At 33.7% G+C, this 27,754-nt stretch overlaps 2 protein-coding genes across 11 annotated transcripts; one reads left to right on the plus strand and one right to left on the minus strand.

The window, feature by feature from the left end:
- The first annotated feature begins 6,844 nt into the window (after positions 1 to 6,844).
- prrt1b (proline rich transmembrane protein 1B) lies at positions 6,845 to 12,977 on the plus strand. Its single transcript, XM_026269045.1, has 4 exons — positions 6,845 to 7,199; positions 9,158 to 9,624; positions 11,552 to 11,680; positions 11,775 to 12,977. Exons 1-4 carry the CDS (start codon positions 7,190 to 7,192, stop codon positions 11,919 to 11,921), a joined length of 753 nt encoding a protein of 250 aa, XP_026124830.1. The 5' UTR covers positions 6,845 to 7,189; the 3' UTR covers positions 11,922 to 12,977.
- sh3glb2a (SH3-domain GRB2-like endophilin B2a) lies at positions 12,776 to 27,741 on the minus strand. 10 transcript variants are annotated; one of them, XM_026269035.1, is made up of 13 exons: positions 27,560 to 27,741; positions 26,231 to 26,372; positions 25,168 to 25,296; positions 22,378 to 22,511; positions 22,209 to 22,301; positions 21,647 to 21,658; positions 20,185 to 20,247; positions 19,454 to 19,477; positions 18,278 to 18,367; positions 17,885 to 17,985; positions 17,015 to 17,029; positions 16,727 to 16,937; positions 12,776 to 15,090 (listed from the first exon to the last, which is right to left on the minus strand). In XM_026269035.1, the coding sequence occupies exons 1-13, from the start codon at positions 27,620 to 27,622 to the stop codon at positions 14,983 to 14,985; spliced, it is 1,185 nt and encodes a 394-aa protein (XP_026124820.1). In that variant the 5' UTR covers positions 27,623 to 27,741; the 3' UTR covers positions 12,776 to 14,982. The 10 variants fall into 10 exon arrangements, with proteins under 10 accessions (XP_026124820.1, XP_026124819.1, XP_026124823.1 ...); XM_026269034.1 differs by having other exon boundaries at positions 16,727 to 16,940; positions 27,560 to 27,725; XM_026269038.1 differs by lacking the exon at positions 17,015 to 17,029 and having other exon boundaries at positions 27,560 to 27,740.
- Positions 27,742 to 27,754: the final 13 nt, after the last annotated feature.

Consider the following 27,754-nt stretch of genomic DNA (forward strand, 5'->3'; position numbering starts at 1 on the left):
TGCAGGCAGGTCGAAGATATTAGAACTGGGCTTAAGTTTGAATGAACTACATAAAGGACTTCTAATCTAAGAAATGTTGGATGGGTTGAGAGCATGATTTATGCAAATGTATGTTCAAGTAAAGAAAAACCAAATTCAGATTTGTAGTAGCCGATAGTGCCATAGATTGTTATATATGGTTTGCAATCGATAATAATGTCAAGCCATAAATGTCCATGTTGATCTGAAGCCGTGTCTCTATGCAGGGTTCACTGATTCACATTGAGTTAGGGGCTGTCTGTAGTAAACTTAAAATGTATTTGCATTGCCTTGTAACTTGTAAATCAAAAACACAGTTAAATATTTTTGCTTCTTAAAACTTTTTCTGTGTGAATTTATTCCTGTGTTGCAGCGCTGAATTTTCAGCATCTTCAGAAATCATTTTGATATTCTGATTTACTGCTTAAGAAACATTTCTGATTATCTTCAAAACAGTCATGCAGCGTAATATTTTCGTGGAAACGGTGATACATACTTTTTTTTTGCAGTATTCTTTGATGAGTAGAAAAGAACAGCATTTATTTGAAGCATAAATGAACATCCACCTGTTGCTTTGCGCTGGATTAGCACACATTGCACAAGTTCACAGTGTCTCCATTTGCACTTAAGACCATGTTGTCTTCAGTACTTTATAAATGGAAAGCATCCTACTTAAATCTCATTTGATGTAATTATTTTTTGGAACCTGATGGACACAAGACAAGGCTGGCACATATCTACCATGGTGCATGGTATAGCTTCAGGTCACCAGAATGAGAGTAATTCCCACACACATTTACACTTCCAGGAGGCCTCTGGTGTGAAGAAGAGAGCCAGACGAGAGTAGGGCCAAATCAGTGACAGCAGTGACTGTACGGCTGCTGTTAGACCCTGAAGCGCAGACTTAATTAAACAGACCCTCTCTCTCTCACTCTGTTCCAGGGGGTCTTTAATGAAGTGGTCTCCTCCATCGATCCTGCTGAACATTGGGTCTCCTTCCTCTGCTGGTTTGGCTGGCAGCCATTTGGCTTCGCTCTGTCAGCTTCACGCAGCTAATTAGCTCTGTTGTTCTTTTGCCTCCCTGAGATTTCCTCCCTGTTTCAAGTTGAGGAGGGAAATGCAAAGAGGGCTAGATCAGGCATAACAAATCCAACTGCCACCAGTCTTTACATTAACAGCATCATGCTACAGCATTGGAGAGACGTAGCTTCATGAATAAAACAATGGCCAAAATGTCTGTATTACAGTGTGTGGATCCATGTCAACAAGTTATATCACACTAATAAACTCTCTGACAGTTTTTGAACAGAGTATCAAAGTATTAATATAACTGAATTGTATGTATAGCCTATTAAATATAGCTTTCGTTTTTTAAGTGATGTCAAGCTAGGAGCTTATTCATTGGGAACTGACAGGATTAAAAAGTCTCTAAAAATGGCAGTGCCCATTTTAAGCAACGTTGGTGTTTTCCCCATTCATTTCATTCAAAGGGATTTAAAAAACATCTGCATTCAAGATTTATAAGCCATGAACCAAACAAGCCAGCTGCAAGGTGAAGTGCAAATTTTCTTTTGAAGCAAATAAAAACTAAAGTCAAAATTGACTTTAATGAGGGAAAGAACCACAATCTATGGGCTATATTGCAAAATATGCATACATTTATATATAATATGCATGGCTTCTACCTTCAGCTTTGGAGGAATCTTATTAATGTTATCAGAAATAAACAATACATATACTTCGAACTGGAATTTCACATTGGATTTGTGTCAAACAATACAGTCAAAAGCTATATAGTCAGTTTCAGTGTTTAAATTGGCATTCTGTGTGTGTGGGGTTGAAGATAACAGCGGTGACAGGAGATATTTAAGGTTAGCTCATATCAAGCGCAATTGCAGCGGAACTGCTTCATTGGCGTCATATTCACACCCACCGAGCCAATTTAGCATATGGGAAGCAGCATAATAACAAGATATACAATTATATGCTGGACTGACCCGAAACCATTAGACGGAAATTGTGTCTTATTCAAATAAGACGCGAGATATCTCCATATGTGGGCAAAATGAAGCGCGAGAGCCGCGGAAATCCTGTGAAAAGGCGGGAAAGCGACTGCCGCGCGCGCGAGGACTCTGCGAACTCGGGAATATTTTTATTGACGGGGATACTGGTAATGAGGAAAAGAGAGGTTAACAACAACAATTCAGCTTAGATGTGAAGATATTAAGCGCTGTAAAAGACGGGATTCATTCAGCTGTGAGTTTCCATTAAATGCTGAACTTGGTAAAAAAAAAAATGTTTTTACGATTTTGTTACTATTGTGATTCTTTGTACTTTTTTTCTGTAAAAACATTTAAAACAACTATTTTTTATAATGTTATTTCCCTTTTCCAATTATATCAGATAAGATGGCATTATAAAGCTGATGTTTATCATATGAATACTTATAAATAATGTGGTACTTTTTGTAAAAAAAAAAAAAAAAAAAAATGTAACCCTGTTCAGTATACTTTGTCCCGCAGAGGATTTTCTTTTGATAAAAAATGCTAGTTAATATTATCGAATTGGACTAAAACTTACTGACTTTCCTCTCATATGCAGTGTAACACTTGAAAATGCACTTTTTTCTTCTTTTACTCTTGTGATGTTACCAATCAAAGATGGGCTACAAAATATTGCTTGTAAATCTTTATGCTATAATATTACCAAATATCAGATTCACTCTATATATCAGCTTGTTTTCTTACAGTTATAACAGAGTTTCTTTTTGGAACTGATTAATTAGAGCCCTCACTGATCTGAGTTTATGCACCTCAGTTTTTGAGTGAACACTTGATAATTTTTTTTTAAATATTGCATTTTTCACAAAGGGTTAAGATAATCTTGAAAGTTTTTTTTTTGAAGGCATCAGATTCACAAGCCAGTGAGCACGTGAGCTTGTTCTGCCCTCTGCTGGTGAAAAACCTGAAGTGCTAAAGGTGCTTCAACAACTGCAACTGCATAAATATGCATCAGGTATATGATTGCAAGTTAAAAAGTGCTGTGCCTGAGGAAAAAATGCACATCTATAGGTTTGCTTTTATCTTCCACAACCCTGTCTGAGAATATATAGCTATATACGGTTCTTCTAAAGGAATTTCCGAGCTCTATGCATGTCATCACAACGACATCCATCTGTTTTACCTCAAACGTGTTTGCAAATGAACGGGCCATACCTGTGAGTTTATACAGTCCCTCAGTCTTCCTCACATTGGCCTGAGTATCAATGTTTTAGCGCAGCTGACAGTCCCAGAGAAACACATCTCTAATCATGGCAGGGTGTCTGAACACAAACACCGGGAATGACATCCCGTGCCCACAATGCACATCCGACACTTCTCTCCCCCTCCAGATCCCTCCTTTTTGCTCTCGTGCATTGTTTTCCACGCTTGTCTCCCAGCAGCGAGAGCGTTTCTCTCTCTTAGTGTCAATTAAAAGAGTGAACTCTCTGCATTTGTCAACATATCATCTCCGGGCTCCGGCGTGACGCGTGGATGATTTGTCGGTGCTTCCTGACACGGTGTGGGAGACGGTGATCTCCCTCATTAGAGACAGAGCGAGAGCCATCATATCTGACATGATACTTACCAGCTGAACCCCCCCACCCCCAGCCACGAGTCTGTCAGGCCTGTCACATCAAGCCCCCTCCACCGTCTCCTCTCAGGGAGAAGCCAAGACTGAGAGAAGAGTTCACACGGGCAGCCATTTACTCACAAAGTCAAAGATTTGGTGGACGTGCAATCAAAAGTTTGTTGATGTAAGGATCTCATATAGATCAATCTCTCAAACCTGTCAACATGTCACCTTCAAATTATAACTAAAACCTTACCATTAAGATAAAAAAAAAAAACTGGTGAAGGTTTACTGATATAACCTATTCTGCTGCTGTTATAGTTGTAGTCATATTTTCTACTAGAAATATTTATATTTTGTTTTAATTTTAGTAATTTTATTGTGTTTTTGTATATTTTTGTTCTTTTTAAATGTCATAAATGTAGCACAGGTATATTTGTAGCTATTGTATGGTTCAAAATTATAGATTTTTTTATGTTCTAGTTTTTTTAATAACAAAGATAAAATAATGACAAAGATTTTTATCTTCTCCCACTTTGGCCTGAATATTCGCCATACTTTTTCATATTATGTTACCTTAAAGTAACAGGCTTTCTCTTTATAATAGGGAAATTAGTTTGACTGTAATGATCAAACAGCTTGCAAAATAGAAAAACCAACACAACAAGGAATCGTGATAAAATCATATTTCTTAAAAATATAATTACATTTTTGCCATATCACCCATCCAAACAAACCCATACACCCTGATCATCCCCCCAAACCATATATATAATGTATAATGTAATGTGTGTGTGTGTGTGTGTGTTTGCATGCATATAATGTAGATGCACATGCACATGCACCTGATGCTGATGACAGCAAGTGTGCAACCGTTCCTACCTACCTAAGTTATCAGTTTTCACCAGTGCAAACTGTAGAAGCTTGATTTTGCATTACTTGGCAATATTAAACACGAAGCTAAGTTAACTGATAGGTTGCCTTGGGAAAAAAAGTGCTATAAGAATATAAATTGACTTAATTCCAGCAAATGCTACACAGAATGCAAAAAGCTGTGCTACTGTTAAATTAAATTAATCACTTAGCTGAGGCTATTATAATGCACATATGGAAAAACCATGTAAGCAGTGCAACAATACTGAAAATCAAGAGTAAACCAGAGCAATACAAACCTAGAGAAGACGTGTGTGCAGAAAAGAGATAAACAGGAGGAAATAAAGTGATTTTCTTCATCTGTACTAAAAGTTAAAAAACTTAAACTACTTAAAATAAAATGCCCACAAACTGAAATAAAATACAATATAAAAGTGTTTAACTTGATTTACTAAAACAACTAAAACAGAAATAAAACATTTTGTTAAATAAAACTATTTATTTTAAACATTAACTATACTTTTAAACTTTAATAATTTCACCTAAATTAAAACTAAATAGACATTTAAAAAAAGACAACCAATTTTAAACTTTAGAATTAAAATCAAAACAAAATATAGATGATCAAAATATAAATAAATAAAAACTTGATATCTCAGTGACACTAAAATAACCCTATCTAGTACAAATATTTATATCAGATGCATAAACATTTTTTTTTAGAAAGCAAGACTTCTCATCTCATGACATGTTGCATATTTGTACATAAAAACAAAAATAAACATTTATTTTTTGCTTGTTATAGTTTTTCAGAAAACTTACTTTTTTAAAATTAAAACGTAAAACATGAAAATAAAATAAAAATAAAATAAAAATGTTTATAAAACTATAAGTATCTTAATGATACAAACATTTTGAATAGAACACTTTTTTATGGTTTTAGTTTAATTTCAGCAAATTTACTAAAACTTTAACCAAAATTAAAATGAACCTAAATATGAAAACAGAAACTTTAATAGTATTTAAATCATATTAAAACAACATTTTGTGGAGTTTTCCTACGTGCGCCTACAATACGATGCGCATTCAACCATTGATATATGTGCATTATTAGGAATGATGTGAAGTAAAGTCATGTGATAGACGGAGCACACTCACACACCTTTGAACCCCCGGAACACGAGGACCGAAACACATTGATAAGATCTTCACAGCTGCCTCTGATTTCACACGGCGTGCCACTCGCATTCGATCACGTTAACTGCACATCCAGAACTATCACCATCAGCACTGGTGCCCCTCAGGGCTATGTTCTCTCTCCGCTGCTCTTACTCGTTTTGCCATATTTTCTGGAATAGAAGTAACATCCAGTGTAATTTTAGTATCACTGAGATACTATTATAGTTTTCATCACTAATGGGATATTACATACATATATATATATATATATATATATATATACATACATATTAACATTTCTTTTAGTTAAAAGTTTAGTTTTTGTAATTTTTAAAAGACTATACCGATTTTGATTATTTCAATTTTTTATTTTTTTTTTACTGCAAAAAATAATTTCCTTCCTGAGTATTTTTTTATTTTCAAGTACAAATATCTAAACATTCTTGAATCAACATACATTTACTTCAGAAGCAAAATACTTTAAGATATTTAGCTTTGTTTACTGAAAAATGCATTCTTTTTATTATTTTTTGCTTAAAAAAAGAAAAAATATTTGCCGATAAAAGTAGGTAAATTATAATAATAAGTCAATTGATTCTCAGGTATTTTAAGAATGATGTCTGTACTTAAAAACAAGACAGAAATTACATTTCTTTGCACTGTAGTACATTTAGCGCATTAAGTTTAACTAAACTAAAATGAGAAAAAAATATTTGTTCTTTTTTTTTACTTCCATTAACAATTATTTTTAATGGTTTAAGTTTTAGTTTTCTATAAAAATCTTTTTTTATTATCTGACTTGCAACTTACATTCCAAATTATTTGTATTTGTGCTGAATGAGAGATTTATGTGAGCCCACGTTAATTTCTATAGGGCATTTCAGTTCCAATGAATTAGTTTAGGATTAGCATTTATAATAAATTAGGTTTTAGAAAAATAGAAAATGAATTATTTCAGCAATTTTATGAGTTGAAATTTAGAGGTTAGGGTTCGGGACAGCCACCTCTAAATTGAAAGGAGGTATTTATTTATATTATGCATAATAATATTTTAAATATTATTGTGGGTGTCGATAGATAAAAGACGGATCTTGGTAAACATCTGAGTTTTGAATACTTAAATGCTTTTTAAAGATGTTCTTTGGTTGTGGGAGAGCAGTTTGCACAAATTCTATAGAATGGCCCTTATATAACCCTACCTCTAAATGAAAACATAACTTACATTTTTATTATTGTTAAATTAAATTACTTTATGCATGGCACGTTTGTTTACAATAACAGATCAACACGTGCCTGTATGTTCACAAGGACACTCATAAACGCACGCACACGGACTCAGTCGTCAATTATTAAACAAACATGATACTGTTCAGTGAGAGAAAGAGATCACACAAGCCACAGCCATTTCACACACACACACACACACATCTGATCCTGAACGTCGACACACTCCCACTGGATATTTCTCAGGATTTTTCTGCATCCTGATGATCTCTGACCATCCCTGATGGACTCAGGTAAAGACCGGCCTTCATCATTCATGCACAAACTCATGAAAAACTTCTGTTTATCGTCACGTCAGAGCGGTGGCGAGGCTGGAAAACGGCCAAGAATTTAGCTATTGTTTAAACGCATCCGTTTATAAAACACACAAACAGGAAGACCGAAAGAAGACTGAAATGAAAACAGCAGATATGAAACGAGAACTGCTTTTGTTTGAGCCACTGTTATTTTAGTATCATTGATATATTATTATAGTCTTTTTAAATATTGTGAATTATATTAAGTTTCGTATTTTCTGTTTTCACTTCAATTTTACTTAAAAATAGTTGTTTTTGTCATTTTAATTCGTTTTTTTAATGTCTACATTTATTCATTTTTATTAATTAGTTGACGTTTCTTAGTTCTTTTAGTACTTCAACAAACTAAACAGAAATGTTGCCTTGGATAATATCTGAACAAAACAAGTATTAAAATAAAATAATAATTCAGTTAACCCATGTTTTATTTCAAATTATGAAATTGTTAGTGAAATTTAGTTTGTTAACAATATTAACCCTGGTTTGACCATGTCTTTATGCAAAACAGCTATGAAGTAAAAAAAACACTTTATTAAACAGCAAAAATATTTTAAATCTACAAAAAAACCGAATAAATACTGCTCTCACTAAGATTACAGCTTGTGAAATGGTTCATTATGTCTCTTTTAAAAGAAATCGGTTTTAGATTAGCTATTTATAATATTCAGTGCACACTTAAATTAAAAAGAAAGAAAGAAATTCATAACATCTCTGCTTCTCTAGTAAGAGAATTGCATGTTTATGAGTGTTTGTTATTTCTAAAGTGTGTCAGTTAAGCTGAGAATGAGAAACCTCTTCATAAATGTCCTTTTCTGAGCGTTAAAGGGTCTTGAATATCATGAGTGAATAATTGATGGGCTGTTGTGCAGGTGAAGGTTTCTTCCCGAGCTGAGTTTCCGAATGGAGAGTGAGTTTCAAATAACTCTCAGGTGGAATATTACTGTGATGTGTGTAGCAACAAAAACAAAAATGCAAAAAAATAACAGCCTCAGCCAAAGCATTCTTATGCAATTACCAAAGAAATCACTCAAACTCATGATCCTGGTATAAGTCAGAATTTGACATTTGAAAAAAGTTTTGGGTGGATTTTTTATTTTTAAGAAATAAATACTTTTATCAACTAAGGATGCATCAAACTGATTTTAAAAAAATTTGAACATTTATAATAAAACTTAATATTTATTTCAGCTAATGTTTATGTTATTACAAGTTTAAAAAATTAGGGTTTCGATTTTAAGTAATTAAAATATAGATTTTTTAAGTAATGATAATTGAGCGTGTCCATGAAAAACTATTATCCATTATAAAACGTTTTATTAAACAGTAAAAATAATAAAGATTTTAATATTGTTTTAAATAAATGGATTAAAATTACTGAACTGGAGTCAGAACTGTTCTCCAATTTAATGAAGTTTGAGATCAGTAAGATAATTTTTTCTTATTATTATTAACTTTTATTTAGCAAGAATGCACTAAATTAATCAAAAGTGACTGTGAAAACAATGTTACAAAACATTTCTGTCAAAGAAATGCTGTTTTTCGGAACATTTTTGTATTCATCTGGGAATCCTGAAAAATAAAATCTATTGCAGTTTCACAAAACTATTCTGGAGCACGACTGTTTTCAACATTGATAAAAATCTGAAGATTAGAATGATTTCTGAAGATCATGTGACACAGAAAATACAGCTGCGCCTTACAGAAATAAATTACATTTTACAATATGATCACACAGAAAACTTATTTTGAATTGTAAATGTATTTTGTTTCATGCAAATAAATGCATCTTTGGTGAACAGAAGAAAAAAATTCTAAAATTCTTTAAAAAAATCTTGCCGACCCCAAATAAAAATAACAGTACCCTTAACCTTCCATCTGTCTGTCCCGTTCATCAGCCGCTCCTCCGAACATCCCTGATGACCGAACTCATCCAGGGCCTCCCGTCCTCCAGGAGGCTCATGATTCCTCCAGACAAAGAGAAGCCATGACATTACCCAGCGTTCCTGCATACGACTCGGTCAGCATCCTCACCGCTGGCCCACTGAATGACACTGACAGCATCCAAACATCCCATCATGCATACGACACGGACAGCAACCGCACCCTAAACCCAGCATTCGACACGGACAGCACCCACACCCTGCACCCGCCGTACACGAGCCCCGCTGGAGGAGACGCCTCGACCAGCAGCGTCCCGGCCAACCCTCCTCCATACAGCCCACCGGACCCCAAAGCTGTCTACGTCATGTACCCACAGTACCCCAACCAGCCGGTCATCGCCTGTCAGCCCGGAGCCAATCTACCTGGAGCTTTCTACCAGCCCTCCTTCCTCCCGTCGTCCACTTACCCATCCTACACTATAGTAAGATCCCACTTCACAATACTTTCAGTGCTGGGCCGTAACTGATTCAGACCCAGTTCTACAGTGTAGAGGGTGACATGGGAGTCTCCCATCTCAAAAAAAAAAAACTGGTAGGAAATCCCGTCCTGTCCCAAACCTAGAAGAATGACTCCCATTCCCTTCCACTCCATGCTGTGTTTTTTTTTTTTTTTTGTGTGGCAGGAATCTGAGTTATAGTAAAAAAATAAATAAATAATACAATATAGATCACAGAATGCCCACTTTAGTTAAAAAAAAATAAAAAATAAAAATGTAGTTTATTTTATTTTATTGATCTGAAACCAGCTTAAACAATGCACAGTGTGTATTGTACACACACTAAATTTCAAATCATGCATGCAAACACACACACACACACACTATATAATTATATAATATATGTGACCCTGGACCACAAAACCAAGTCTTAAGTAGCAAGCATTTCAAACTGAAAGCTAAAATGTATAATATTTCCATTGATGTATGGTTTGTTAGGATCAGCAATATTTGTCTGAGATGCAACTTATTGAAAATCTGGAATCTGAGGGAGCAAAAAAATCTCAATATTAAGAAAATCATCTTTAAAGTTGTCCAAATGAAGTTCTTAGCAATGCAGATTACTAATACCAAAATTAAGTTTTGATATATTTACGGTAGGAAATTTACTAAAGATCTTCATGGAAAATGATCTTTACTTAAGTAATATCCGAATGATTTTTGGCATAAAAGAAAAATCTATAATTTTGACCCATACAATGTATTGTTGGCTTTTGCTATAAATATACCTCAGAGACTCAAGACTGCTTTTGTGCAACGTCTGACGTCTGACTTCATTCTGATTATGATTTTCGCGGCTACAAAGTGCATGGCAAAGCCTTCTTCTTCTCTTATATTATTGGTGGTTGGCATTGGCAATCCAACTTGGTGCATTAGCAGCTGTTACGGTGTGGAGCACGTCATTCACTTAACCAGACACACCAAAGCAAACAGGAGGAGAGCAGAAAGAGCAACTAGAATTAAGTATTAATGATTTAATATACAAAACGGTATATCTGTGTGTAAAGTTGGGTATCATAGTGTTATTATGATTCCCAGTCCCATCTACTACCGCTGACATTTTTTCCAGTCCCGTTCCAATCATGTGATTCCAATCCCGCAGGATTCCCCCAAAAAATGTCAGCCTCTACTACGGGGGGGAGATAAAGAGTACAAAGCACCTTTAGTTAAAGATTTTGCAAACAGTTTAATACTTGAAGCAGTGTAGCAGACATGAACTTGCTGAATAATATGCATAGAGTAATAAAGGGGGTAGAAACTATTTTTGCTCAGAAACAGCTAGCAAATTTCACAATTTGTTTAAAGAAACGGCAAGTAACATTGAATTAAACGTAGAAATTTTGAAATGAATTGAAATGAATGTATAGCATTTTCTTGCAAAACCTTTCTTTTGCAAAAGCTTTACTTGCAACATTTTATTTGCAGTGTATTTGTCAAAATTGATTTACTACTTTATTTTTTATTTATATAAATAATATTCTCAAATTGCATTTATTAAAATTGCTTAGAATCAGCTAATGTCCTACTGTAAATATATCAACATTTTTGTTTATTAATATGCTAATGACTTCATTTAGACATTTTTAAAAAGCCGATTCTCTCAATATTTATTTTTTTTTTTCTGCGCCCTCTTTTTTTAATAGTTGTTTCTCAGCCAAATATTGTCATATCCTAACAAACCACACATCAATGGAATGATAATTTATTCAGCTTTCAAATAATGTCTAGATCTCAATTTCACAAAAGTTGACCCTTATGACTAGTTTTGCATTGCAGGGTCACTGGAGCTTCAGGACTAGTCAGTTTTTTTATTCTTGCGGTTTGGATGTTAACGTGTAACACTTGATTTCAGTACATGAACGGTCCGCCGCTGGGAGAGGAGCACCCTCCGTTACCTAAAGATTACCTGGTCGAGTCTCTGCTGGTGACCATCTTCTGCTGCCTCATGAGCGGCCTCGTCGCGGTCATGTACTCGTATGAAGTGAGCACCTGAAACACAGCGCATTAGTACAAATACACCAGCATACTAATATCAGACTGACACTGATTAATGATGACCTCTGACCTCTTTACAGACCCGTGCGGCGCTGACCAGAGGCGACATCCGTGAAGCGGAGAAAACGTCCCAGAAGGCTCGTCTGCTTGTCATGTTCAGTTTGATGTTCGGCATATTTATTTTTGTGGGCTGGATTATTTATGTAGTCACAGTGCTCTGTCCATAGAAACTTTCTCATGCTAACCAAGCATTTATTTAATCAAAAAAAATCTGTAAAAACTGTTAAATATTATTACAACTTAAATAACCGTTTTCAATCTGAATATATAGTCAATTGTAATTTATTTCAGTGATGCAAAGCTGTATTTCCAGGCTTCAGTGTCCTTCAGAAATCATTCTAATATGCTGATTTGTGCTCAAACATTTCTGATTGTTATCCATGTTGAAAACAAGTTGTGCTGCCCAATATTTTTCTGGAAAATTTAATGCATCCCAGCTAAATAAAATTATTAATTTCTATCAAAAAATGTAATCTTACTCACCTCAAACCTTTAAATATTAGTGCAATTGCTGTGAAGATACTAATTTTATAGATTTTGTCCGAAGGTGCACCATCACTTCTTTTTCTTAACTGTTATTTTAAAATGTGATAAATAGTAGTAAAAGTTATGAAGACTATATGGGAACTATATCAGTCGACACGTCATTCAAACATATGACTGTGAAATATGTTGGAAAAGCAGACAGAACTGAAAATCATTGAAAGGGACTTTCAAAAAGTGTGAGATTCAAACATTGATTTATTGCATCATGTTCTATGATACTGTATGTACTTTCAGATGATAATCATCAATGGTTTGTATTTTTCTGTCACTGGTAATAAACCTATTTTTATGTAAAAACTACCATCATCTATGACTGTGAACAAACTGAATTAGATGAACAGTCTTTAAATGTTTATAAGAAGAACTATTGTGTGAAACCTAATGTGTTTCTGTTGCTCTGAATAAAAAGTAACCCAAAAACGACAACACTATTTCATGTCTTTAAATGATCAGTGAAGACCTTGAAAACAATATATAGCAATAAAATGGCTTTTATTACATTACTAAGCTTGATTCTCTCCACATGGCTTGAAGAGTCGCCTTTAAATACAATGAAGAGCAAAAGAGAGCTAAAAAAAAAAAACAGAAATGACCAGCAAGAGCTTCCTCTCAGAAAAAATAAATTACCACATTGGCTTAAATGGGTTCATTTCTACATAACCCATAATGATTTACAATAAAGTAAAGTAAAACATTAAATACTGTACACTGAACAAAATATCTAAAGAATGTTTAGCTGCACTTTGACACTAATATAATAAATAAAGATGAAGCTCTGAAGCCCAACTCTAAACCTAAAAAAGGTTTAAAATAAATAAACAATAAATATATTAATAGGTGTCATACAATACAGGTTGTGCAGTGCAGTTCATTATGGCATAAATAAATCAAGTATGGCTTACATCGAGCAAACTGGTGTATCAGAAATGATGTTTAAAAATGTATTATTGTTATTACTATTATTAAGTAACAAATAAAACAGAGCAAAACGCATTTAAATCAGTAGATGAGACTAAAGAAATAGTTCAGGCAGAATGAAAATTTGCTATAAACTTCCGAGATCTAGATGAGTTTGTTTCTTCAGATCAGATTTGAAGGAATGTAGCATTGCATCAGTGTCATCAATGCTTTGCAGTGAATGGGTGCCGTCAGAATGAGAGTCCAAACAGCTGATAAATACATCACAATAATCCACATCACTCTCCAGTCCATCAGTTAATGTCATGAGAAGACAAAAGCTGTGTGTTCAAAAGAAACAAATCCAATAAGACTTATATATTTTTGCTTAATAATAATAAAAAGTGGTCTGATCTGAATCAGGAGAGAAATCTGCCCAGATCAAAGACCGTTTACAGTCCAAAACAGCCTAATACATAGATGCACTGTCATACGAGAGATGGAAGCGTTATTATAGACTATATTAACTCATATTTTGACAGGAAGCAATGATTTAAAGTAAAAAAATGTCTTGATGTATTTGTTTCTTACAAACAGGCAGCTTTTGGCTTCACGAGACATCTACTGATGGACTATTTGTGGATTATTGTGATGTTTTTATCAGCTATTTGGACTCTCATTTTGACGGCACCCATTCACTGCAGAGCATCCATTGATGAGACACTGATGCAATGCTACATTTCTCCAAATCTGATGAAGAAACTCATCTACATTGGCCCGAAAGTGAGGACATTATGTGCAAATCTTCATTTCTGGGTGAATGATTCCTTTAAAAGAACAATATAGTTTGGCGACAGCACATTTCAAAACAATAGTAGTTACAGTAAAACTCTGTAAATCAGTTCAAACTGGGCATTAAGATGGAGATACTGCATATGATTGTCTAATTAAAGGAGACTTAAAATAATTGTAACTCAAGTGGCACTTAAAGCAGAGCATCTGTACTTTTTCTGAGCATGAGCAGGTATTATTGCACTGTCAAGTTCTTCATGCAAGAAAGACGAGCTTTATGAAGACTTTGAGGCTGGAGATCAACATTCATATTCTGATCTCGATCACATGGTCACTATTGCAGACGTTATTAGCTGTGGTTCATTACATTTGTTACATCTGTCCGCATGAGATACAGTTAAGGCCGTGTTTCATTTAGGCTTACGGAGGTCTGCTAGAAAGCAAAGTCGCCAAACAGTGCAAATATGCTAGTGCTTAGACCTTTGAACATTTAATAGTGAGCTGATATTAGTCTTCAGCTGAATCAAGATGGTTAATTGTATTCTGAAGGCAGGAAAGTCATTCTGAGTGACAACAGGACAGGTTTTAGTGAAGAAAACAGCCACATACATACATGTGATCATAATGAGTGGATGTTTCAGGCATTTCTGAAGTTCGTTTTGCACTGGTGAGTATTTGTGTGATTTAGTGATTTACAAAAAATGTGATGTTCTATGAATTATAATGCATTATTCATTAATTTATAAGGGTTTAATGTTTAGTATTAGGAAGCGGTGGATTTTAATATTACCAAGTGATATCACTACTCCAAAATAAAAGAAAAAATGGCAGAGGCTTCTTAAATATTAAAATAAAAAATAAAAATGAAGCCCCATTGACATGCATGTAAACACACAATAGTTAGATTTTCGGTTAAGAGATGTATGCATGGGTTGATCTCATAAGTTTCTATGATTCTGTGTGTGTGTGTGTGTGTGTGTGTGTCTCGCCTCTCTAGCTCAACAGCTCCAGATAGGTAACAGGCACCCTCCCCTTCTGGTTTCCTCGCTCTCCAATCAGCCAATCAGAGTCGATTCCAGGCACTGTGTACACGGTGATGAGCTGACCGTCCAATCAGATAAGTGTAATTAATTCAGTTAGAGTCTTTAGGATGCTTTTCAAGCAAACACATATAGCAAACTGTCTGAATATTCAATAATATTCAAATGAAATGGCTTAAGAGCAATCATCAGTTGAACCTATCTTTCACTGTAGCCAAATATATTCAAAACATCCATGAACCAAACAGCTTAAAAATCTAGTTTGTAAATGTTTACATAACTGTTCACCACTATATTTACGATGTTTAATTCCACATTGCCAGCAAAATCAGTCAATATACTTCAATATTCAAGGTATCACCCAATTTTACTGAAGAGAAATTTAAACAAGCCAACTATAATGCTTTAAATCATTATGAAAAACAATTCACAATTCATTTAATTTTAACATTAAAGTGACATATGATGAACATTAAAATTAATGTGGTATTTTCAAGTTAGAATGAATATTCAGTGAGAAATAATTCATGGCAGGACTTAATTTTATTCATAACTTGAAAGGATCATGAAAAGTTGGCTTTGATGAAGTAAATAAATGCTTATTATTGGAAAAGGGTTAAATATTCAACATTATTCAAATGAAATAGTTTTAAAAAACCATCAATTCAACTAAACTGTTACTACAGCCAAAATATTTTAACATATTTAAAGCAAAATGCATTAAAAAATCTCCTTTTTTTTTGTAAATATAAAAAATATACGAATATTCAAAACATCTGCAATTTTTATAAAAAATCAATAAAATGAATCAAAAAAATAAACTGGCCTAAATCAACTTATTATGCATGAAATCATCATGAAAAATAATTCACAGTTTAATTGTAACATTAAATGTGACATTAAAATTAACATTAATATTAATTAGAATTAATGTCATTTTCAAGTTAAACTAAATATTAGGTAAGGGCTTAATTATATTCATCACAATTTGTTTGGATTAAAAAAAGGGCTAAATTAAGTAAATAATGTATTTTTATAGCACACATTTTAAATATTCAGAAAATTTTTTTTTGAAAATGAAACACTTCAACCAAACTTTAGCCAAATATATTAAATAATGTTCAATGCAAGAACCAAAACACATAAAAAATCTACATAAAAAAATATATCTTGGTATATTTTCCTCAATGTTCCTCACTATTTACACAATGTTTAATTTTATATTTCCAGCAAACTCATTGTAAATATATTAGAATTTTCAATATCAATCACCCATTTCTACTTTAATGATTAAATAAATAAATAAACTACCTAATATCAACTTATAATGCATTAAATCTCATATATATATATATATATATATAATTTTATTAAATTAAATTTATGCATTTAGCAGACACGTTTATCCAAAGCAACTTACAATAATTATATATATATATATATATATATATATATATAATGTTTGTACATAAGATATATAATAAACAATAATTTTAATTTTAATTAAATGTGGAGTTTTCAAGAGAAACAGATTATTCCGTTAGAAATAATTTAGGATGGGACTTAATTTTATCCATTACAATTTGACCGGATCATAAAATGTAGGCTTGGATATTGTGCAATAATATTTTTCAGAGCCCCTAACACCTCATCAGACCCATACCAGACCATCTCTCTTCCATCAAACATCTGCTCACCTCATCGGCCCGCAGCGAGAGCTCAATGGAGTCTGCAGCGTCGTAGTCATACAGCACTTTGGCCTTGCGTGTGCCACTGGCCGGCGGCTGAACTTCTTCAATCTGCAGAGCGTCTCTTTCCAGCGGAGACGAAGAGTTCAGCGGCAGGAAGGCAGACGGGTCCGTGGGGCTTCTGTCAGGGAGGCAATTCACATCCAAAGAGCCGGGGCATCTTCTGAAAGAGAGGAGACTGATAAGGGCTCTGCCGACTAGTGTGAACACCAACAAGACGACGAACTCGAAACTCACATGTCTCCACTGCAGCTGTGAGCAGACGGATGGGAAAAGTAAAACAGGTGTTTATAAGAATGACTGTGATGTCATGATCTACAAATCAAATATTGAAAAATTTATATTGGATGGATATGTGCTCACTCTCAAGCCATCTGAGACGTAGCCGAGTTTGTTTCACCATCAGATTTGGATTGCATCACTTGCTCAGTAATGGATCTCTCTGCAGTGAATGGGTGCCGTCAGAATGAGAGTCCAGACTGGAGTGCTGTAGATTACTTATGATGTTTTTATCAGCTGTTTGGACTCTCATTCTGACGGCACCCATTCACTGAAGAGCATCCATTGATGAGACACTGATGCAATGCTACATTTCTTCTCATCTACATCTTGGATTGACTGAGGGTGAGTAAATTTCTCATCAAATTGTCATTTTTTTTTAAACTAATCCTTTACGGAGCACCAAGTCATATTTTCCACTCTTAAGTTTTCCTCTTAAAGAAATCTTTAATTTAATAGTCAACACTTTACAATAAGGTTCTATTTGTTCACATTATTTAACTATATTAGTTAACATGAACTAACAAAGAATAATACTTTTACAGTTCATCATTTATTAATTCTAGTTTTTTAATTCCATAATTTAGTTTAATACATCTTTCCAATCAGGTAATGCACTATGAGCTAACCTGAATGAACAACCACTTTTATTGACAAAAATGAACTGGAAGAAATATAAAATAAAAAAAAAACAGATAACTTTTCATATATTGCTCATGTTAGAATATGCATTAACTGTGAGACCCTACTGTAAAGTGTTACCATTTAATGCTCTATTCTAAGCCAAATCTCATTTTGCACAATAAATGAAATCTGATGCACAAGCACCTGCCCAGCTCTCTCTGCAGCTCCAGCATGTACTTGTGACACTGGCTGTAATACATCGCCTGCGCTTCCACAAACTCACACAGGCAGCGCAGATGATTCACCTGCGCAGACAGAAAAGACGTCCTGTCACTTTAAAGCCCACTGCATGCTGTGCAAACACAGGGTGCACTTCATTTGTTTGCATGCATGAGGATAATAGATATTTACAAAGGGTCTTTTGAACAATGATTGTGAACAATGTTTTGAAATGCTTTTCTATGTACTTCAAAGCATGCATATTGAAATATTTTTATGAAAGCCCATCCTAACAATGAGCGTTATCAGTTTGAAGTGGCTTGTTTACATAAAGATATATTATTCAAACACACGCTTCTGTGTGTTAATGCGACTCACATGTGTGCTGCTGATGCCCTCCAGGAGGAGTCTGGTGACCTCAGCCTGTCTGTCAAACTCCGTCTGAGCAACACGCAATTCATGCTCCGCCTGCACATGACAGAGCAAACAAATCCAGAATTGACACCGGCATACGATTCATCTGCATCTAGAGTTGCATGAACATGCATATATAACATATATGACTTTTAAGAACGAATTTGCAGTTAGTAAAGTCAATTATGCTTTTCAGATTGAAACTAGACTGATGTATATTTTAAATACCTGTTTTTTAAGAGTAGTTTTAAAGAAAAAATGAGATGGGTAGAAAAATTATTTTATACAACTGGACCCAGAAAACTGATTCTGAGGATTCTTTCCAAAGACAAATAGGAAAAATTAGAAGGAAATAATAAATATATCTTATATAAAAAAAAATAAAAAATAAAAGATTTTAGGACTACCATGATTTGTGCATTTGTGACATTTTTTTTTTGACAATTTTTTATGACTGAATTTGTATTTTCTCTTGTATTCTTAATTAAAATTAATATTCTCAATGTTTTTGTCATTATTTAAAAAATGCTAAATAGAGTTAAAATATTTTTCATTTACTGAATTTATTTCATGCAAAAAAATGATTCTCACTCCATGAGATTCGTCCAAATTTAAATTAAAAGAACATGTATTTCCCCATCAGATGAGCATTGTTATTTTTGTATAATTTCCTATAGTTTTCTTATTAGCATTTAAAATTTTCATTTTAATTGTAGTTAAAATTATAGCAATTTTGTTGTGTTCCTAACATTTTTATTAGTTTAAATTAGTCCATAATTATATTTTATTAGTCTATAATTCATGTTGATTTCATTTCAGTCTTAGTTTTAGTTTAGTAAACTATGTTAAGTAAATAAGAAAATATCTCTTGGTAACTAGCTGAAAAAATACAAAAATAAATAAATAATATACTTATGTGTTTTTCTTTTATTTCAGTTCACATTTGTTTGTTCAAGTAACAAAAAGTTTTTTATGTTTTTAGTTTCAGTTTTTATTTTAGCTTTAGTTGGCAATAATCCAGCAACATGTATAACGTGTTAAACCTGACAATTAATGACAACCAAACCAGAAGACAGTAACTAAACATTACTAGAGAATATTTATAAACATCAATGTATATATCGGTCACATCACACTTACTTTATCAAGCTCCTCATTCCAGAGCTGATCGGAAGAGAGACACAAACAGAAAGACAAGACAAGATAAACGCACAGAGAGCATTACAACGACAAGAAGAGTTAAACTCAAGATGTGTTTGATTAGAGCAGAACACAAAGGAACTAAGTGTGATCGTTAATATGATTCAGAAAGCTGACATCTCCAAGGACCAAACTATAAATGATGAAAGTAAACATGTAAATAATGTGTGATTAGTTTTGTTATAAAGGTAAGTATTAGGTTGGATGAAGTATGTACAAGAGCAAAGTTATGGAAGGATATTTCTGCCAGGGAATAAACAAACTAAAAAGCTCATTGTGACTTTTTTTTCGTAGAATCTAGCAAATGTAAGTTATAAACTCGTACTTTCGGATTAATGACTTTTTTCTTAGAATTCTGAGTTTACATCTCGCAATTCTGTTTTTTTGCTTCTATTACGGAACAATAAAAAATGATAAAGGTGTTTGTGACTTTTTCTCTCACAATGCTGACTTTGTTTTTATTTTCTTTTTCTTTTTTTCTTTATTCTGTCTTGGAAATAAGTTTCCATATCTGTATCATTGGTAAAATCACACCCCTCACAGAATGAAGGATAACAATGTGATTTTTCAACAGCGTGTCAGAATAATGAATGACAGATTGTGTCTCTCATGAATATTAATCCTGGAAATGTTATATGTGCTTGTGTGGAGGACAGGTGGGATGTTCTTACCGCAGATGCACTGGCAGACAGCACATAATTACGTGGTCTTGTCTCTTGAAAGTCTGGAACAGCCTGAAACAGACAGGAACACACTTAAAGAGACTAACTGGCTCCATCTTCATCCGCTGCACTGGACTATAGCATGATAACTGCTGGGCATTGGGAGAAACTAAAAACTACAATTATTGAAATATGGATTCTCTTCTAAAAGCTTTCATGCATCAGAACTACAGCTAAAAAAAAATCATAAATCAAATAATGTATTCAAGTTCAGATGATGTTTAGCTAATCTTTAATGAAGCGAAAATAATGAAAAAAAATCTGATCTTTGATCATGCTGAATGATGAAATAAAGATTTTGCAACTGAAAAAATTCATCTTTAAGTGCATTATGTATAAATTCTGTTGCATGAATGAAACCCAAAACAATCTGAGTGGGTGTGGATTATGATATGATGGAAGAGATGCTACACTTTCTGTTCATAGATTAGCCACTAGAGGACGCTGACAGAATAACTGGAGCATCAGCTTTCACTCTTGACAGAGGAAGGTTTGATTCATTTCTCTGAACCAAACCCTCGATGTCGACTGTTTAGACATAACTATCACAGACAGCATCATAACTGAAATTAATCCTCAAACATAACTGATTTTCAACAGGGGCTGAAACTCGGCTAATGCTCACAGCAAAAATCAGTAGTTTATAGTTGCATTGTATTGCTAACTTAAATAAATAAATAAAATTATTTAATAAAATAAAATAAAATGTAATTAAATAAAATGGAGAAATGTTGCCTTGGTAGCTACGTAACTGAAATAATATTAAGTGTTAAACAAAAAATAAATCAAATAATAAAAGCTAAATATGAAATATTAAAAAAGCTAATACAAAAGAAAAAAGCACATACAATTGCTAAAACTTAAAATTAAATGAAATTAATGAAAATTAAGACAAAAAACAAAAATAAATACTATAAAGCTATTTAAATAATAATAAAATAACACTGGCATGTTTAAAAGCCAACAAAAATAAACACAAAAATACAAAACATGCATAAGCAGTAGCTATGTAAAATTGTGTACGACACTTGCACATTTGACTTGTTGCAATAAAGTGAATTTTATATAGCAAGAACACTAATATTCTTAGTAATAAAATACATTTTTAAAATGAAAGGCATAACAACCTTTATTTAGAAAATTTAGAAACCATTCCCCCTACTTTTTAGGAGACATAAAAAAATCATAATAAAAAAAACATTATATATATATATATAATGCATTCTGGAATCTATATTTTAAAGGTTCACTCAGATAGAAGTATCATATCATTCCAGAGAAGATCTTAGTAGAGCTCATGAAAAATGAGGAATAAAACTGAAAGGACTTTATGTCATTGTAAGTAAAAAAAATAAATAAATTAAAAAAAACAGCATAACGTGCATAAGAGGAAACGCACTGCGATACTCACTTCTCCCTCACACTGTGAAGGTTAAAGCAGAAACACACAGTTAGTGCTCGATCAGCAGGGGAGAAATCACTCAATATTCACAACCACTTCACAACAAACATGAGGAAGAGACCCACATCGAGTGATGTCACCAAAGAGTGACAATAAGGAATGAGAGGATTGAGAATCCAGAACCAGTTATTATTCACAACTAGTTACCTTTTTCCAGAATACCAAAACCCAGTTACAGTTTGGAAATGTTTGCATTCTGCAGGACAGAAGATGATAATCTAATAAAATACATATAATAAGAAGGGAGTCTTCAAGAAAATCGACTTTCAAGTATTTGATTGTTTTGCAGATTGACAAACTTCTCCAGTGAATGGGTGCCATCAGAATTAGAGTCCAAACAGCTGATAAAAACATCAATGTTTAGTAAATAAACATTTTGATTGATTTGTTTCTTACAAACACTGAACTCTGGCTGAACTATTCCTTTAAGAAAACTTTAATCTGAACCAAAATCAGAAATGCTAAATCCCTAATGATTCGGATCCCCAGAGAAAAGAGAAGAAGATCTTACGGCAGCTTTGGTCTCCGCCGCTTTGGCCTTCTTGAGTCGCGCTTTACAAGCGTCCAGATCCAAGCGCAGATTCTCCAGAAGTTTACGCTCTCTCTGCGAGGACGACAACATTTTTCACTACATCAGCATCAAGTTAAATCAAATCTGTAGGTACAAGAGTCAAACTCACAGAAATGGTCCTCCAGTCGCCCTCCAGGAAGTTGCGCAGGGGTGTGAGGAAGCTGATGGATGAGGTCTGCAGAAACTCTCTCTCAGCGCCGCCCAGTCTCCTCTGACAGTCGCCCACTTTGATCAGGGTGCTTCCTAATAAATAAACAACACTTATGATACAGTTGTTGTCAGATTTCCACAAGTTGATATGATTTTTTAGGGTCTGACTCTGAAATGTCTATAACATACATTGGATAAAAACTTCTCAGTGGTAGTGTAAAGCAACACTGTATTATCCTGTCACATACAGGTCTGTTCACAGCGACTCTTTTCCTTGCATGTCGCTTCAAATGTTAATGAGCTCAGCTCGCCCCGCCCCCTCTCTGAGAAGCGCTAAACTTTAGCCGCATGTGAAACTTGCTAACTAGCACGTTATTAGAAAAGACGATTTGCAAAGATTCCTTAAAAAAAAAAACGTATACTCTTTTCTTCTGTAGATGAAGCTGAACAAACGTGAACATTGATGCATTTAGGTAGACTGCATTTAGAAACCAATGGTGGACTCATGACAGCTCATTCAGGGAGGGTCTGTGGTAAAAACCAAAGCCTGACGCCACTGTCAATCAACGGTCGTGGGAGGGGCCTGTGCAGAACTACATAATTCTGTCAAGAATCTGAGATCGGCTTGATACTTGATACTGAGATCTCACTTCCTCCAATATGGGTCAGTGATTTTAATGACATCACACTGCACTTCAGCTTCTCATCAAACTTTCTACACAGATGCTATATTTTATATCAATATGAGATTTTGACTGTTATATGTGGATTTACTGAGGTCAACAGCTCTGGTAAAAACTGTAACATAATATAATGTAGAAACAAAAGGCTATTGGCTATTTTAAAAAGTGGGCAGGACTGCTTAATATGTTTCAGTTGAAATGACGTCAACAACACCCAGAACAACGCTGCGTGTTTCAAAGCACTTCAGTAGACCATTAAATGTATTTATGTGAAAATTATAACAGAATTTATGGCCAACAACAAATGCAGTCAAAAATGAATCCACAAAAACTCCATCCGTTCATTTTACAAATAGACACTTCAAGGTTTTCTATCCTTTCGAGAGGCTGCATCAGTCTTGTACTTGCAGAGATAAACCATGTATGTCCACTGACTAACACTACAGCCCATCCTAAAAGCATGTGGTCAGTCACAGGACGTTAATGAGCCATTTAAAACCACTAAGTGCACTTTAGTTTGAGAACAGACAGCACACAGTTCTCTCTTCACTCTATGGATCTATTATCTGTGTTTCAAATGGCAACCAAACACTGCAATAGAAGCATTTATCATTCAGGAGATAAATAAAAAATAAAAAAACTCAGCACTGGAATTCATATATATTAACTTATTCATAGATGTTTACTAATACAATCTATGCCAAACCATATTTAATGTTCTAGAGTAAATATTTATTTGTATAGCACTTTTTGCAATACAAACTGTTTCAAAGCAGCTTTAAAATAAAATCATGAAAATTATTAGAATGTCATAATATCTTCATAGCTTATAGTTGCATTAAGCAGATTAGAGCTTTTTGAAAATATAATATAGTTAACAATCAAGCTTTTGAGGTCTGATGTAAATAGTATATACTGTCCTATCTGAATATACTGTATGTGGATAAAGTTATTATAGATAACTACAACTAAAACCATAAAAAATATTTCCATTGCATGAAATAAAATACATTAACTGAAAAATAATAGATATTCATATATATATATATATATATATATATATATATATATATATATATATATAATGTATGCCATATTTTTAAAAAAGACAAAAAACACGCTACAAAATTACTAAAACGTTACTATTAAAATGAACACAGAAAAAAAAGAAAACGAATTAAAAATTTTCTAAATAAGTGTATTTATTTTCTGCACAACTGTACGGTTAATTTCTTTTTTATGTTTTAATAATCCATTTTTATTCAGTTTTATTTGCATTTAGCAATGTTTTTTCTTCCCAGCTGTGCACAACTCGATCAAAACTGAACTGAAACTCAAAAACAGGTCACAGGTCTCGTTTTGATCGTGAAAGACTGCTCACAAATCACTGCTTTGACAAATGTGTTTTCTAGAATGACTTTCTAATAGCTAAGAAAGTATCAAATGCATCCTTCTGTCTGGTTTAAAACCTGAAGCAGAGCTTCAATACTATTGTTTCTGGGAATCAGGTTTACTAATATTGATAAAAATGACTCACAGTTAGGTCTATTTAATTATCATGTAAACTTCTACTGAAGGTTATAAAGGGAAAATCTCTGTGGGAGAATGCTGGCCAGGAAATGACATCACAGACTGCTGTGACCTCTGACACTATCGATCAGTCCGATGGGGAACAGACAGGAAAATGCACTGAGATTTATTGGTTTGGCTGCTTCCACACAGCCTGCGGGGAAAAACCATCAGAGACTGCAAAATCAATCCAATCACACTGAAAACTTCAACATCACAATCGTGTTTCCACATTATATCTGCAAAAGAAGCTTTAGAATCACAGACAAAGACAGTGGCTCGTAATGATACAGCAGGGGATTGAATTAGATTAAGAGCATCATGTGAAAACCAAATGAATGGATTTGTCCTCGACCCAGGAGTTCAGCTCATTTTATTCTTACAGACTAAATAAATCAAGCGTTTACTCTTGCACACACATGCAATGCAGTGTGAGGTTTGCAAAGAATTTTAAAGGACTGATAAAAAAAGAAGTTTGGGAAGTTTTAGATTCTTACCGTACGGGGTTTCTGCTCCAAACTCTTTGGCGGCTTCCAGCATGAACTGTCCTAAGATCTCTCCATTAGTGGGCCGCGGGGGAACCTTCCGGTCGAGCTTTTCATACAGGAACTCTTCGATGCGAGCACCTGGAGCACAGACGGACAGATACAGCAACATCATAAACAACTGGACAAAAGCAAGCAAGATTTGACACTTTTGACATACTAAAGGAAGAAAACACGATGAAAATGAGTTTTGTGTTTCAAAAAATTACGTACTTCAGCATTTTGGTCTACTTTGGTCTACCTAGCCCTACTTGGACACATTAATAAATTTCGAAGTCTTTATTTAGAGGACATTTTGTCATATATATATATATACATTGTGTGTGTGAGTGTGTGTACACATATATACATAAAAACACACACATTTCAATTTGTTTTATTAGGGATCATTTCCAAACTGGTCAGTCCTAAAATTTATTAACCTTTGCTTTAATTTTTGGTTCCCTGTCTAGACTTAAATCTTTCATTAATAATATACAATACTGACAAAAGATTAAAGTTTTTGTGTACGTAATATATGTGTGTACTGTGATTATAAAGACACACTCATACAGAAAATATTTACATTTATATATTTATATTCATATAAATTATATTATATAAAAATATATTTAGTATGCAAATATAAAAAAAATCTTCAATATATACATGCATGTGTTTAAATATACATAATAAATATACACAGTACACAAAAACATGGATGCGATAAATCACGATTAATAGTTTGACAGCACTAAGTATGATATTTTTTTCATAATATATATTCATAATATGTAATATTAAATGAATAAAAAATACTTTGTTTGATCAAAGAATTTTTGACTTACAGCTCCAAGACTTTTCTTCCAATAATGTTTTTATCATCATACAGTAGTTGATGTTTTGATCAAAGCGTTAATAAGATATTTATTCCAGATCATGTTCAAGGTGCCTCAGATGAAACACGTTTCTGAACTGACTCGTGACTCAGATATATTATACACCAGGTGTGTCTGAGTCACCAGCGTCTGCTCACCAGGGTTCGGCTGAAGCACGACTTCAGTCTGTCTGTAGATTTTCTCCGTCCAGTTTTTGGTGCAGTCAGCTCTGGACAGCAGATTCTCAAAGTGAGCGTCCAGCTCGGTCTTCTCAGCCTGTCCCAGTTTCTCCTCTGTAAACTGGAACAAAAGCAACAAGATCAACAAGAACCTGTCACACTCCTCCTGAGAGGAAACGCTTCAAAATAATCAGTGTTGGGAAGGCTACTTTGAAAATGCAATATTTTGCAGTTTACAAGTCACCCTATTTAAAATGTAACAAGTTGTGTAACTATTTAAGAAAGTAACTGAATATATTTAAAATACTCTTCAACGTGTTAAATGTAGTGTATGTTGAAATCAAAAAAAAAAAAAAAGATTACGAGATTCAAGTCGAAAGTCGAAATACTTCGAGAATTAAGTTGAAATATATTAGACTTTAATCTCGTAGTATTTTAACTTTATTCCCAAAATATTTCAACTGTATTCTCGTAATTTTTCGACAGTATTCTCGTAATATTTCGATTTTATTCTCAAAACTTTTCGATTTTATTCTCGTAACATTTCGACTTCATTCTTGTTATATTTTGACTTTATTCTTGTAACATTTCGACTTTATTCTTGTTATATTACGACTTTATTCTTGTAATATTTCTACTTTATTCACAAAATAGTTTGACTTTCTCGTAAGTAGGCCTATTTTGACTTTATTCTAGTAATATTTCGACTTTATTCTCGAAATATTAAAACTTTAATCTCATAATCTTAGATTTTTTTTTCAAGGTGGCACTAAAACGCTGTTGTACAATTGTTAATCGTTTTCAAATATGTAAACCTTACACAGTAAATTACGTTTGTTCTCGACACTGACTACAGTCAGTCTTATCCAAATTATTTTTTTAAATTAATTTAATAATTTTATTTTATTTAATTAAACATTTTTCTTCACAGTAACTGTAACCGATTCCAATTACATTTATTTTAAAATTAAATTAACGTTACGCGATTTATTTAACGAACACTGAAAACAGTAACTTAACGGTATCGTGATAACGTTATATTTAAATACGACTCATGTTCGACTAATCAATATTACTATTTAATTACTGTTTTATAACATACACTACATTAGTCACATTAATTATATTCGAAACAAGATTTAATTGGGCTAAAAGTGGATTAGTGATTTTATCTGTGAATCTCGGTTTGGTGTTTTGTGTATGTTAGCTAAACGCAGATGCGTGTGTCACGAGTTACACATCAACTGTCACCAGCACTCCGACTGCCGCGTTTAAACTCGTATTTATCCAGACAAGGCTCGTTTTTACCTGAACGGCTCGTGAAAAGAATATCCCAGCATCTGTAGCGAATTTCCTCACGTTGAAATCCATGTTGTAAGCGGAGAAAGAGGCGGAATCACCGCGGCATCGGGCGCTTCGCGGATGCTAGTGTGTTTCTGTCTTCAACGGTTTCTTCCTTTCAGGCATGAACCGTTATTAACTGTAGAGGGCGCTAAACGGCTC

Source organism: Carassius auratus, chromosome 8 (genome assembly GCF_003368295.1).
Source record: "Carassius auratus strain Wakin chromosome 8, ASM336829v1, whole genome shotgun sequence".
Lineage (NCBI taxonomy): Eukaryota > Metazoa > Chordata > Actinopteri > Cypriniformes > Cyprinidae > Carassius > Carassius auratus.

Coding starts and splice junctions, on each gene's coding strand:
- prrt1b (XM_026269045.1), top strand. Junction 9,625..11,551: donor CTTACCCATCCTACACTATA/GTAAGATCCCAC, acceptor ACTTGATTTCAG/TACATGAACGGTCCGCCGCT. Junction 11,681..11,774: donor CGGTCATGTACTCGTATGAA/GTGAGCACCTGA, acceptor ACCTCTTTACAG/ACCCGTGCGGCGCTGACCAG.
- sh3glb2a (XM_026269034.1), bottom strand. CDS start 27,622: ATGGATTTCAACGTGAGGAAATTCGCTACAGATGCTGGGATATTCTTT. Junction 22,302..22,377: donor GCGACTGGAGGACCATTTCT/GTGAGTTTGACT, acceptor TCGTCCTCGCAG/AGAGAGCGTAAACTTCTGGA. Junction 18,368..19,453: donor GGAATGAGGAGCTTGATAAA/GTAAGTGTGATG, acceptor TGTCATGTGCAG/GCGGAGCATGAATTGCGTGT.